The 12,754-nt window shown below is 43.9% G+C and overlaps 1 protein-coding gene across 5 annotated transcripts in view; it reads right to left on the bottom strand.

Annotated features, from left to right (window-relative positions):
* Myof (myoferlin) overlaps window positions 1-12,754 on the bottom strand; it is a 169,608-nt gene that overhangs the window by 80,331 nt on the left and 76,523 nt on the right. For all 5 annotated transcript variants that reach the window (XM_045147019.1, XM_045147038.1, XM_045147046.1 and 2 more), the window contains 3 exons: window positions 12,127-12,243; window positions 3,349-3,526; window positions 532-656 (listed from right to left, as the gene is read on the bottom strand). In XM_045147019.1, coding sequence (XP_045002954.1) covers window positions 532-656; window positions 3,349-3,526; window positions 12,127-12,243 — 420 coding nt within the window. The remainder of the gene's footprint in view (window positions 1-531; window positions 657-3,348; window positions 3,527-12,126; window positions 12,244-12,754) is intronic.

The following is a 12,754-nucleotide window of genomic DNA, read 5'->3' as shown; positions in this document are numbered from 1 at the left end:
GTCCCGCACTGCTCTTGGAACAAGCTGTTCTTCCAACACGGTTATGACTAACACTGAGTCCCCTTCCCGCACACCTGGCCTTTGGCACCCTTCCTCCACCCTAAGAAAAGTTTTATCTAGGAATATTCTTTTCTAAGCCCACAACTGCATTTCCCTAACTTCTCTGTGGTTAGGCATGGCTATATGACTGGATTCTGGCCAATGGAAAATGACCAGAAATTAAATGGGTGGGTCTTTTCCGGGGACTTTTCTGCCCATTTCCACCCCTTCCCTCAGGGCAGAGGTTGGATGTTATGCTGAGCTGACTCTACCAGGCAGACAGAGGCAACTCCTCAGTGATGGTGAGGCTGAGCCCTAATACCACTAAGGCTCTATATATGCATTGGACCTCCTACCTTAACTGTTACTCCAAAAAATAAAAAAAGCTCTGACCACTATATCTTAAGATTTTGTGTTATAGTGGTTGGCCCACACACCACCTGGCACACAATTTTCTCTGATGAACAGGAAATGTGGAAAAGACAAACTTACCAGCCGCTCTGCCATGACTAGGAGAATGTTCACCGCATCCAGGCGATGACTAATGTCCTCCCAGTAGGAAGTCAGGGTCACCACCGGCTTCGTGTGGGCCCAAGGTAAGTAGTAATAGTAGTTCCCTGGCACGGAACAGTAGGGGTCAGTGAACACTGGGCACGTATTTATGAAACACAAGCACTGACAGAGATACTAATTAATCTATATTCTTGGGGACTGGTCTTAGGTAGTCTAGATTTGGGAGAGAGTGATGGGGGGCGGCGCCAGGGATTAGAATCCCCAGAGCCTTGCATGTGCTAGGAAAGTGTTTTATCATCGAGGAACACGCCGGCTCTATTCTGGTTCTTTGGTTTTATTTAATTGAGCAGCAGATGAAAGCTTAAGAGATTGTCACATGCTTGTTTTGTAACCCTAAAACACCACCGTATACTGAGCACATTAGTCTCGGAGTCTTCTGGTAAATTGGCAGCACGCAGCTGAACATCAGAGGGAATTACAAAACATGGCATTGGAAAGCCCAGAGAGCACCGGAGATTAGATTCAGAACGTGGCTCCCCAAACATGGTTGTTTTAAATGAACATTTTTACTGGAAATGGAGCAAAAAAGTTTTCCCATTCTTTGCAAGCTTAGATGCTTACATGGGGTATTGCAGTAGATAGAACATTACTATAATTAAGAATGAGGGCTGGGGAGATGGCTTAGTGGTTAATGCACTTACTTGCAAAGCTAAAGGACCTCAGTTTGATTCCCCAGGACCCATGTAAGCATGTGCTCAAGGTGGCACATGCATCTGGAGTTTGCAGTGGCTGGAAGCCTTCGTGCGCCTATTCTCTCTCTCTCTCTCAGCCTCTTTCCCTCTCTCAAGTAAATAGATAAAAATAAAATATACCAGAAAAAGAATGAATAGCTGATGTTTTAGAGCATTTCCTGTTTAAAATCTATTTAAACAAAAATTGAAGTAAAAGGGCTGGAGAGATGGCTCAGTGGTTAAGGCTCTTGCTTGCAAAGCCTGAAGGTCCAAGCTGGATTCCCCAGTGCCCAATGTACACCCAGAGGCACAAAGTGGCACGTGTATCTGGAGTTCATTGGAAGGGGTTGGAGGCCCTGGCATGCACCTTCTCTCTTTTTGTCTGACTCTTTTTTTCTCTCTCTATCAAATAGATAAATATGATTTTTTTTAATTTAGGTAAAAAAATTGCTGGGCATGGTGGTGCATGCCTTTAATCCCAGCACTCGGGAGGCAGAGGTAGGAGAATCACCAAGAGTTTGAGGCCACCCTGAGACTCCATAGTGAATACCAGGTCAGCCTGAGCTACAGTGAGACCCTACCTTGAAAAACCAAAAAAAAAAAAAAAAAAAAAAAAAAAAAAAAAAAAAAAAATTATGGCAATAGAGTTAGAGCATTTGATTAGAGTTTTTATTTCTCTATCTCTCAAGCTGCTGTTAATACCTTTATTAGTGTTCTCATATTCTTTCCATTATGATTTATAGTTGTCCCTTGGTATTCATAGAGGATTGGCTTCAGGCTCCACTGTTTCCCTCATAGATCCCCAAATCCACTTGCATAAATAGCTTACATACAAAGGCACAGCGGGGGCTGGAGATATGGCTCAGTGGTTAAGGCACTTGCCTGCAAAGCCCCAGTACCCACATCAAGGCAGATGCACAAAGTGGCAAATGTTCGTTTGCAGTGGCTAGGGGCCCTGCAACACCCATTCTCGATCTCTCTCTTTGTCTCTCTCCATCTGTATCTCTCTGCTTGCAAACAAGTAAAGAAAATATTTAAACTAAAAAAATGGCACAGTATTTGCATATCATGCATGAATACCCTCCTGAGTATTTTAAATACTCTCTAGATTATTATACTCAATACAATGAAAATGTCACATAAATAGTTGTTACCTTATTTGTGGGGAATAATGAGAAGTAAAAAGTCTGTGCATGTTCATTACAGATGCATTTTCCCTCTGATATTTCAGTCCATAGTTGATGGACTTCACTGATGCAATCTGCGACTACTTTATCCGCTATAAAAATAGAGACCATTTATCATCCATCTTTGTTTAGATAGACAGCTCTGGATGAAGAAACAAGGTTAGATCAAGTGGCCCAGATCACAGGGCTGGTGAGTAACAGAAGGGAAAAGCTGGAGCCCATCCACTTCGACTGCTCAATCTAGGAAGGATTTGGGGCTTGCTTGGAGCAAGAGCTACCTTAAGGAGCTTGGTATTTAGCCAGGTCACCACCATGGGACCTTACAAGGCAGATCTGGTGTCAGACCTGGTCACAGGATTGGGAACATTGGGGTTTAGCTCCTTGCAATGGGGCCTGCAATTTCTTTGGCCATTTTTTTTTAGGGTCTCAGTCCAGGCTGAACTAGAACTCACTCTGTAGCCCAGGCTGGTTTTGAGCTCACAGCACCTACCTCACCTCCCCAGTTCTGTCAGTAAGGTGTGAACCACCATGCTCAGCTTGGGCTTTGCCTTGTCTTCTATATTTTTATTTATTTATTGAGGAGAGAGAGAGAGAGAATGGGTGTGCCAGGGCCTCTAGCTATTGCAAACAAACTCCAGATGCATGTGCCACCTTGTGCATCTGGTTTACATGGGTCCTGTGAAGTCAAACCTGGGTCCTTCATCTCTCCAGTCCAGGTTTAGCCATTTTTAAGGGATCTAAACTCCAATCCCCTTTCTCACTCAAGTGATATGCTAGGGATAATGGCCACCAGAGGGAGAACACAGAGCCTGTTTCTTATCCTAGGGTGGACTCGCTGCAGGTATGAACAGGAGGTGATGCTTAGTGACAAGTCTTACCATCAAATACCGCGCGGCTGTATTGAGTTGTAGATGCTAGGGGCTTACAGGTCGCATCAAACTTGTTGCCATAGTTCCCAATGCTGACTTCAAACTGAATGGCCTCACCAATGTCCTGCAGCATGGTGGCTGAGTGGAACACAGCAGACAGGCAATACTTCCGCCTTCGCTGGTATTTCTGTAAAGCACGAGCTGACGTAAGACACAGTGAACTTCCATTCGCCCTTGTTTATATGTAGTTTTCTAGCAGGCAGAGTGCTCAGTCCAATGACTAGTGCTGCATTCAGTGCTCAAGGAGAAAGTTCTTGGACCCAGCAGCGCTCCTTGTACTCATGAAAGTGGAATCAGACACGAGGAGTAGCTATTTATTGCAGAACTGATGGAGACAGAGGGCAAATGAAAACAATGCAAATGTCTACAGGTAAAGCAAATTATGTGGCAGTCCTATAAGGGGATAAAAACTCCCAAAAGCTCAAGTAGATCCCTGCTGACAGTAAACATAAAAGGGGATATTTATTTTACTTTATTATCATCTATTTTGCTGGGAATCAAACTTAGAACCTTATATATATGGCAAGTGTTCTCCCACTGAGCCACATCCCTGTCTCCACAATGGCAGGTTTTAAATAAATCCCTTACATATATTTTAAATATTGATGCACAAAGAGAAGGTCTGGGAGAATAAGATTCCAATTGTTAACGGTAGGAATGTTGGAAAAGGTAGAGAGATTATTATAATCTGTATTTTCTAATTTATTAGTGCTTAATATTTTGAGTTGCTTAAGCATTAGTTTTCTAAGCAGAAATAACAATATTTTATTCATTTTTAAATTTTTATTTATTAATTTGAGAGATACAGAGAAAAGGAGAGAGATAATGGGCTTTCCAGGGCCTCCAGCCACTGCATACAAACTCCAGACACATGTGTCCTCTTGTGCATCTGGCTTATGTGGGTCCTGGGGAATTGAACCAGGGTCCTTTGGCTTTGCAGGCAAGCACAAAAGAATGAAAATAGATTCTCATCTCATCTTGCACAAAAATCAATTCAAAATGGATCAAAGTCCTTAATTTAAAACCAAAAACAGTGAAAAAGCTAGAGTAGTACACTTTATGTGGTAGTTTGAACATGATATTAAAAATATGGCCCCATAGATTCAGGTGTTCCATTGTAATATGAGCCCCTAGCAAGAAGATTGCTACAAGAGGATATGGCACTGTAAGAAGATCCTGGAGTCCAGCCTAAGATGTGTTTGGGGGAGATCTTCATTCTAGCCCAAATGTGTGTGGAGAGCAGTTTGAAATTTGGCTAGTCATGTTTGTGGTACTGGCTCTTGGTGAGTCTCTGCTTGGATCTATTAAAGGGAGCCATCTTCACCCACCATTGATGGTGTTCCTCTGGACTCTGTAAGCCTGAAATAATCACCTTCCTCTCATAAACTGTGTCTGGTTGGATGTTTGTCTCAGAAATGAGGAGCTGACTACAACACTTCAAGTTAGAGAGATAGGCAAGAACTTCTGAACAGAACTTCAATAGCACAGAAAAGAGTATCAAGAATCAACCAATGGGACTACATGAGATTAAAAAGTTTCTGCACAGCAAAGGAAAGTACCAGCCTAAAGAATGGGAGAAAGTCTTTGCCAGCTATACCTCAGACAAGGTATTGATATCAATGTAAAGAACTTCAAAAGTTAAACATCAAAAAAGAAAACAAAATTGCAAATCTATAAATCAGCGAATGAAATGAACAGGTAGTTCTCAAAAGAAGGAATACACATAGCCAAGAATTTTGTTTAAAAACGTTCAGTACCTTTAGCAAATTAAAACTATATTGAGAGCCTATCTCGCCGTAGTCAAAATGATGATCAGGATGAAAGCAAATAACCTGACAAGGATGTAGGGGTAGGGAATCCTGGTTTATTACTGGTGGGATTGTAAATTGGTGTAGTCACTATGGCAATCAAGGTGGAGATTTCTCAAAAGTTCAAAACTAACTACTGAGCTGGAGAGATGGCTTAGCAGTTGCTTGCCTGCAAAGTCTGAAGACCCATGTTTGACTCCCCAGATCCCACATAAACCAGACACACCAGGTGACACATGCATAAGGTTGCGCATGTGCACAAGGTGGCGCACGCATCTGGAGTTCAATTGCAGTGGCTGAAAGCCCTGGCACACCAATTTTCTCTCTCATAAAAACAACTAACTACTATAAGACCCCGCTATACCACTCCTGGGCATATACCCAGGACTCTATGTTCTACCACAGAGATACTTGTACGTCTATGTTCATTGCTGTTCTACTCATAATAGCAAAGAGACATGATCAACCTAGATGCTCATAAACATATGACTGGATGAAAATGAAAATGTGGTGCATATACACAATAGGATTTTATTCATCTGTAAAGAAAATGAAATTATGGAATTTGCACAAAAATGGATGAAACTGGGAAAGATTATAAGTGATATAATCCAAACGTCAAAAGACAAAAAATTGCATGTTTTGTCTCAAAGTGGGGAGCTGAACTTGTGTGTAATTTCAGGGATGTGAGAGTGAGTGGGTATGGGTTTTAAAACTAGACATGAAGGAGGAGCAAGAGGCATTGGGGAAGGGTGGGGTGGGGTAAAGGAAACATGAAAGTGGAAGTGAGGCTTGGGTGGGGGAGAGGGAAAGAGAAACAAGAGTTTGAAAAATGCCATAAAGAAACCTCTTTGCAATGCTAATAAAAAAATTTTTAAAATTCAAGTAAGAAGGTTTTATCATCTCTGTCTTCCTCCTTCCTCTCTCTAATTACTCATTTACTGATGAACCTTTCTTTCACTGTTCATCCCCACCATGGTCTTTCTTCCATAAGATGAACCACAAAATATGGGTAGAGCTTCTGGCTTATAAGACAAAAATGTGGCCACATATTTAGATGTACCCAGACAACTACTTCAATATTTTTTAAAAGTTGTGGTAAAACACAGATAACAAAACTTGTTATTTTAGGTGTATAGGTCAATGAAATTAAGGACATTCATACCAACTAACCATCCATAGAACTCTTTTCATCTTGCAAAACTGACATTCCATCTTCATTAAATAAAAACTCTCCATTTTCCCCTTCTTCCTATCCCTGAGAGACTCCACTGTACTCTCTGTCTTGAACATGATTCCTCCAGGTACCTCACATTAGCAGTCATACAGTATTCATTCTTTTCTTAATTTTTTTTTGTTTAGTTTTTATTTATTTATTTGAGAGCGACAGACAGAGAAAGAGGCAGAGAGAAAGAGAGAGAGAGAATGGGCACATCCGGGCTTCTAGCCACTGCAAGCAAACTCCAGACACGTGCGCCCCTTGTGCATCTGGCTAATGTGGGTCCTGGGGAATCGAGCCTGGAACAGGGGTCCTTAGGCTTCACAGGCAAGTGCTTAACTACTAAGCCATCTCTCCAGCCCCAATATTCATTCTTTTGTGCTGGGCTTCCTTCACTTCAATATCACCTATGAGCCAGAAAATCCTTCCTTTACACCCAATAATGTTCCATGGTTAGTTCGTCATTTACTTATGGTCACTTGGGCAGCTTCTTCATTTACTGATGGTCACTTGGGCAGCTTCTGACTTTTGGTTATTGTGAATGACACTGCTCTGTATAGGGCATGTACTAGTATCTGTGGGAGCCCCTGTTTCCAAGCCTTTGGGGTTTATGCTTAAAAGCGGGATCACTGGATTATATGGCAATTCTTTTTAAATTATTCAAGACTTTTAAGAACTTTATTTTTTCTTTTTAAAAATTTATTGATTTTTTTAATAAAAAGGTTGCACATATAGCCTGCCTCTTCCCAGCCCGATTCTGCTGAGGATCTTCAGTGGGGTTATTGGTATTCATTGTGGGGCCAGTCAGCCTCTGCAGGGATGGGGAAACATGGTGTCTCAGGCTATTCCCACCCATCCTGAGGCCCTTCAAACCTCATAAAAATAGAGATCCAGAGTCCATAGGGAAAGCAACACTAAATTAGATTGCTATCTTGTCCACCAAGGCTCAGGGAGTATGGTGGAAGAAGGGGTGGAAGATTGTAAGAACTTGTTTTGTTTTTAACACAGGGGCTTACTATGTGGTTCAGGTGGGCTTGAAACTCAGAATCCTCCTGCCTCAGCCTACTGAATGCTGGGATTATAGGCATGTGCCATCATGCCTGGCTATTTTAAGAACTCCTGTCAGCCTCACACTTTGTAGAAATGGAAAGAACATCCTCCTAAACATCCCATGATTAAAGTCACCTTTCTGGTAAAAAGCAATTTGGAACCCTTCAAGAAGGTTCTTTGAGATACCTCTCTGAGCATCAATCTTTTGGGAAGTCTTTCTGAAACACTGGTTTGCAAATTTAGCTGCACATTGAATCATCCAGGAGCTTTAGCTTGGGCATGTGGGTATAAAAGCTTTCTCACTTCAGTCTGCTGGCCCATTGGTAAAGGAGCTTGGGACATTTAAACTACTTGTCAGGAACACTATTTAGCATTCATGACTAGCCCTGCCCTTCCCCCTAGCCCCACCTGATTTATCCAGGGTTCAGGAATGCTGGGAACATTCTAGGTTTGACTTGAATTGTCTTAAGAATGAAAACATAGGAAGTCATTTGTACTAGTCATAATTACATAGCAAAATTTCTTTATAAAGTACTAAGGCTGATTTAAGAAAAAGGAAGGGGTAGACATAGGAAACAGCTTGGGCCTGAGTCAGGCCTCCCACAAATGATCATTATTTAATTGGTAGTCCTCAGTGAAGCCAGGGTCTGCGGAAGAGAGAGAGCTCACAGGGACGCTCCAGGAGGGGTGGAGACGCAGCTCCTGGCTGGGTTTGGTCTTCCCTGCACCCCTCCATGGAGCAAGGATCCTCTAGAACTCTCTGTGTGTCCTCACACGAAGCTTGCACAGTTGCCCACAGGAGTTATCAGACCCAGACAGTCTGAAAAGAAGTTTGGGCTCCTTGCAACCACCACATCTCCCAAGAGAGAGTGGTAGGTACCTGCTGTCTGCAAGCTGTTGAGGATGAAGCATCCCGCGAGCCACTCTGCCAGTTCAAATCCCATGAGGGGCATCCATCTGCCCATCCTCCCTAAGGCCCATTGCTCAGCGCTTTCCCACTTCCCTGAACCCTCTGGGCACAAAAAGTTGAGTCCCTTGGCCTTTGTTCCAAGACCTCCCTCAATAGCCATGAGGCAAAACTGCCTTCAGTGGGGGAAAGTTAAAGGCAGTAAATGGCACGCTGTTGGGCACAGAGGGAAGTTTCTTTGATGGTGTGGGGCCCAGGGACTCTGCACATCTAAGTGACTACTGCGCTCCATGGACAAGGTGGCGTAGGATGGAGTTTCGGAAGTACATTTGGGGAAGGAGGTGACTTCTGTCAAGCAGGATACTGATATAGGATAACAGCTGTTTTATTTGAGTGTGTGTGTGTGGGGGGTGTGGTATATGCATGTGTGTGTGTGCAGATGTGCCTGTCCTGCATGCACACATGTGGTAGCCAGAGTAAAAGGCTGCATACCCTCCTTTACAGCTTATCTGCTGGTCGCTCACTGACCATAGAGCTGCCATTTCAGTCAGAATAGCTGACCAGGAAGCCCCAATGATTCCTCTTTCTCTACCCCCCACATGACTGGGGTTATAGGCAGGCGTGGCTACTCCCAGCGTTTTATGCGGATGCTGGCCACATAAACTCTATGTGCAGAGTCTGCCCCTCAGTCCCTCTGCTTGCGTAAGTGCTCTTACCCACTGAGCCTCTCCCCAGCCTCAGGATAACCTTTATAAAATGGCTGTGGGCACATGGGCATGGGGCACTAAAGGACAGTGACAAGGAAGATATATGCCAATGAAAATGGCCCAGTTGGGCTGGAGAGATGGCTTAGCGGTTAAGCGCTTGCCTGAGAAGCCTAAGGACCCCGGTTCGAGGCTCGGTTCCCCAGGTCCCACGTTAGCCAGATGCACAAGGGGGCGCACGCATCTGGAGTTCGTTTGCAGAGGCTGGAAGCCCTGGCACGCCCATTCTCTCTCTCTCCCTCTATCTGTCTTTCTCTCTGTGTCTGTTGCTCTCAAATAAATAAATAAATAATTAAAAAAAAAAAAAAGAAAATGGCCCAGTTTTCTCAGCCTCTGATTTATTTACTAAAATTGGCTGGCACCTGGCCATGCTGGTGGGAGAATTTGCATTTGCTATTTCAAGCGATATTGATTAAACCCTTACGGAAGGCCACACACCGTAGATCTCAAGGAGGCTTGAGTTTGTAGAATGGAGAGGGCAAGCTCATAAACTGTCATAGAATGTGTCAGGTCAGCACTAGGTCAACAGCTCAGTGGGTAACGCTTGCCTTGTTAGCATGAGAATCTGAGCTCGACCCAAGGCACCCACATAAAAATGCCTGGCAAGCTGGGGGGGGGGGGTGCACGCCTTTAATCCCAGCACTCGGGAGGCAGAGGCAGGAGGATCACTATGAGTTCGAGGCCACCCTGAAACTACATAGTGAATTCCAGTTCAGCCTGAGCTAGCGTGAGACCCTACCTCGAAAAACAAAGAAAACAACACAACAAAAGTAAACAGCCTGGCATGGTGGCAGAAGCCTGTGATTGCAGCAGTGGGACATGGAGACAGGAGGAGACCTGGAGTTTGCTGGGAGACATCTAGCCTTATTGGTGAGCTCAAGGCCAGTGAGAGACCCTGTTTCAGAGACCAAAAGTATTTCTGAGGATAACACCCAAGGTTGTCCTCTGGTTTCCATGTGCATGTGCACCCTTCCTCCATCACACAACACATGTACATTTTAAGAAAAAGGATGAGCAGGGCGGGGTGGTGCACGCCTTTAATCTCAGCACTTGGGAGGCAGAGGTAGGAGGATTGCCGTGAGTTCGAGGCCACCCTGAGATGACATAGTAAGTTCCAGAGCAGCCTGGGCTAGAGTGAGACCCTACCTCAAAAAACCAAAAAAAAAAAAAAAAAAAAAAAAGAAGAAGAAGAAAAGAAATAAAAAGGATGTAGTATTAGGTCATCCACAAGGAAACTAGGAAGGGTTAACAGGAAGAATGTAGCTCCAAGACAGATTCCAAGTTCTGAGGTCATACAGCCAAAACGGCCCTTTGTGGCAGGGCAGATGTCCAGGAGGATGCTGTGCGCACCACTAGCTGCTCCTATCTGCTGCTCCCCACTGGGGAAGCCCTGGGCTGGACCTGGACCTGCTTCGCCTCTGCCTGGTGAGATCCCTAGGCCAGGCTCGCCTACAGCTAGGCTGGTTCTACTCCAGGAGGTGAGGCTTTTTTTTTTTTTTTTTTCAGTCTCTTTAACTCCACCAAAAAGTTTTGTAACTTGCATGTGACTCAGAGCATGGGACTTCTGTAAGATGGACAAGGAACACAGTCATGCTCAAGGCTGACTGAACTGGCTGAAACCTCTTGTCGGGTGACAGATGTGTCCTCTCAACCTCTTCTGGGGCTCCTATTACTTCAGTTGGGGGATGTCCTCAGAATCTCAGCTCCTCTCCTGTTTTTTAATGCTCATAGGTTTTTAAAAATACATTTGTTTCATTTCATTTTGGTTTTAATTAAATTTATGACATAAACTATCTTGTTGTCTGTGTTTAATTATTTGGAGCAAAGAAAACAAATTTCATTTTGTGTACCAGTTTCTGAAAAGTGGTTCTTTCATACTGCTGACATATACTGTGGGCAATATCTCTTTGCTTCTTGGCTTTTACTTTTCACAAATGAAAGAAAGAAGCTTCTCTGCCTGTGTGTGCTTGTTATTTGTAATGAAGAACAGACTTTGTTGGATCTTGCTCCCAGCACTATGATCTCTCCTCTCATCATGGTGTTAAACAAAGAGAAGGGCCTGGATTTAAATTGTGTTTTGGCGACAGAGCAAAATAAAGGCATCATAATGGCTCAATGTCCATCCAGCATGGCATTTCTTCCACAGCCCTTAATTCAACTGACATTTTATATGTTTTTCCCATACCGGCTATTGAACAGAGGCCCTCATGTATGATACACAAGTATTTAACTATTCAGATATATACCCAGCTTTCCACATGATCTTTTTGAGAGCCAAGTACACCTTTGACCACTCAAGTTCAGAGCTCCCATTTTAAGGCTATGTATTTTCTTGAAGGCCTACAAGGGATATGTTGCCCACCTTCTTGCATGACCCTACCGTGATAGCTTGTAAGTTGCCCCATGTTTGCACCTGCCTGATATTTTACATTTTTGCTATTTTATTTTTATTGGCCATTTTCAGCTATGTATATATTTTGATCATAATTCCCTCCCATTACTTTCCAGTTTCCTTAATTTGTCTTCGGACTCGGGCGCAAGCCAAGTGTAACGGCACAGGCCTGTGCTCCCAGTACTCAGAGGGCAGTGATCGGAGGATTTCTTCAAGTTTAGGACCAGCCTACAAGTCTACATAGAAACCAGAGGCTAAGCCTTCTGAACCAGTGAGCCAGAATAATACCCCCCCCCCCCTTAAGCTGCTTAACTGAGTGACAAAACTAATTCAAGTAGTAGCATCTTGAAGGCTGAAGCTAGTCTCACTATCCTGTGAGGGCTGTTGTAGATTAAGACACGTTAAGAGCATGTTGAAGCTGCCTGCTGTGGACGTAAATCTTTCTGCAACTCTTAAGCAGCTAACTCTTCTGCCCCTTGAAGTTCCTTTCAGGTCTACACGTTCAGACAGTCCAGCGGCAGCCATCTCACCATCCAGCCTCTAAGCTATTCCTGCTGACCAGGCATTATTCACGCTCGGCCATTTACCTCAACAACCAGCAGGTCATCATTTGAAATGGGCTCTAGCTTCTTCTCTGGTGGTGTTTTCTCTAGAAATGTGCTCAATTCAACCAAGATCCTGCCTCTGTAGGCGACTCCTTCTCCCTGAAAGGCAAGATCACGGGATTATTCCTCCAGGCATGGTGTATAGCAGAAAAACATGTTTGTGTGTTTGGGCTAATGCTTCCATAAAAAGTCTCCTGTCTGTGGTCCCAGACTCCAAAATGAATCAGTTATCAGCTCCTACAGCTAGACTTGTGTTCTTCAATATTGAACAAAAGAGTCACTGTGGGATGCTCAGGTAGAAAGGGATCTTAGCTTGACCAAGGCCCAGAGGCTTTGAGCCATGTTCCGGATATGGAAAGAACGTCCAGAGACAGAGAGGTGGAAGAGAACAGGGCTCAAGGTCTCTCCCATCTTATTGCAGCAGAACCACTCTGCATGTATGTGTTAACTCTGGTCCTTTTCTCCCTTTCTCTAATAAGGAGACTGCCATGTGGCAGCCAGCAAGTCTCAGAGTAGACAGGAAATAAAGGAGGAAGATGCTCTGGGTGGGGCAGAATATGGACATGAAGAGTGGATACTCCTACCAAACTCAGCAGTGTTGCCAAGAGAA

Source organism: Jaculus jaculus, chromosome 1 (assembly GCF_020740685.1).
Source record: "Jaculus jaculus isolate mJacJac1 chromosome 1, mJacJac1.mat.Y.cur, whole genome shotgun sequence".
NCBI classification, from domain to species: Eukaryota; Metazoa; Chordata; class Mammalia; order Rodentia; family Dipodidae; genus Jaculus; species Jaculus jaculus.
This window is presented reverse-complemented; position numbering and strand designations above follow the sequence as displayed.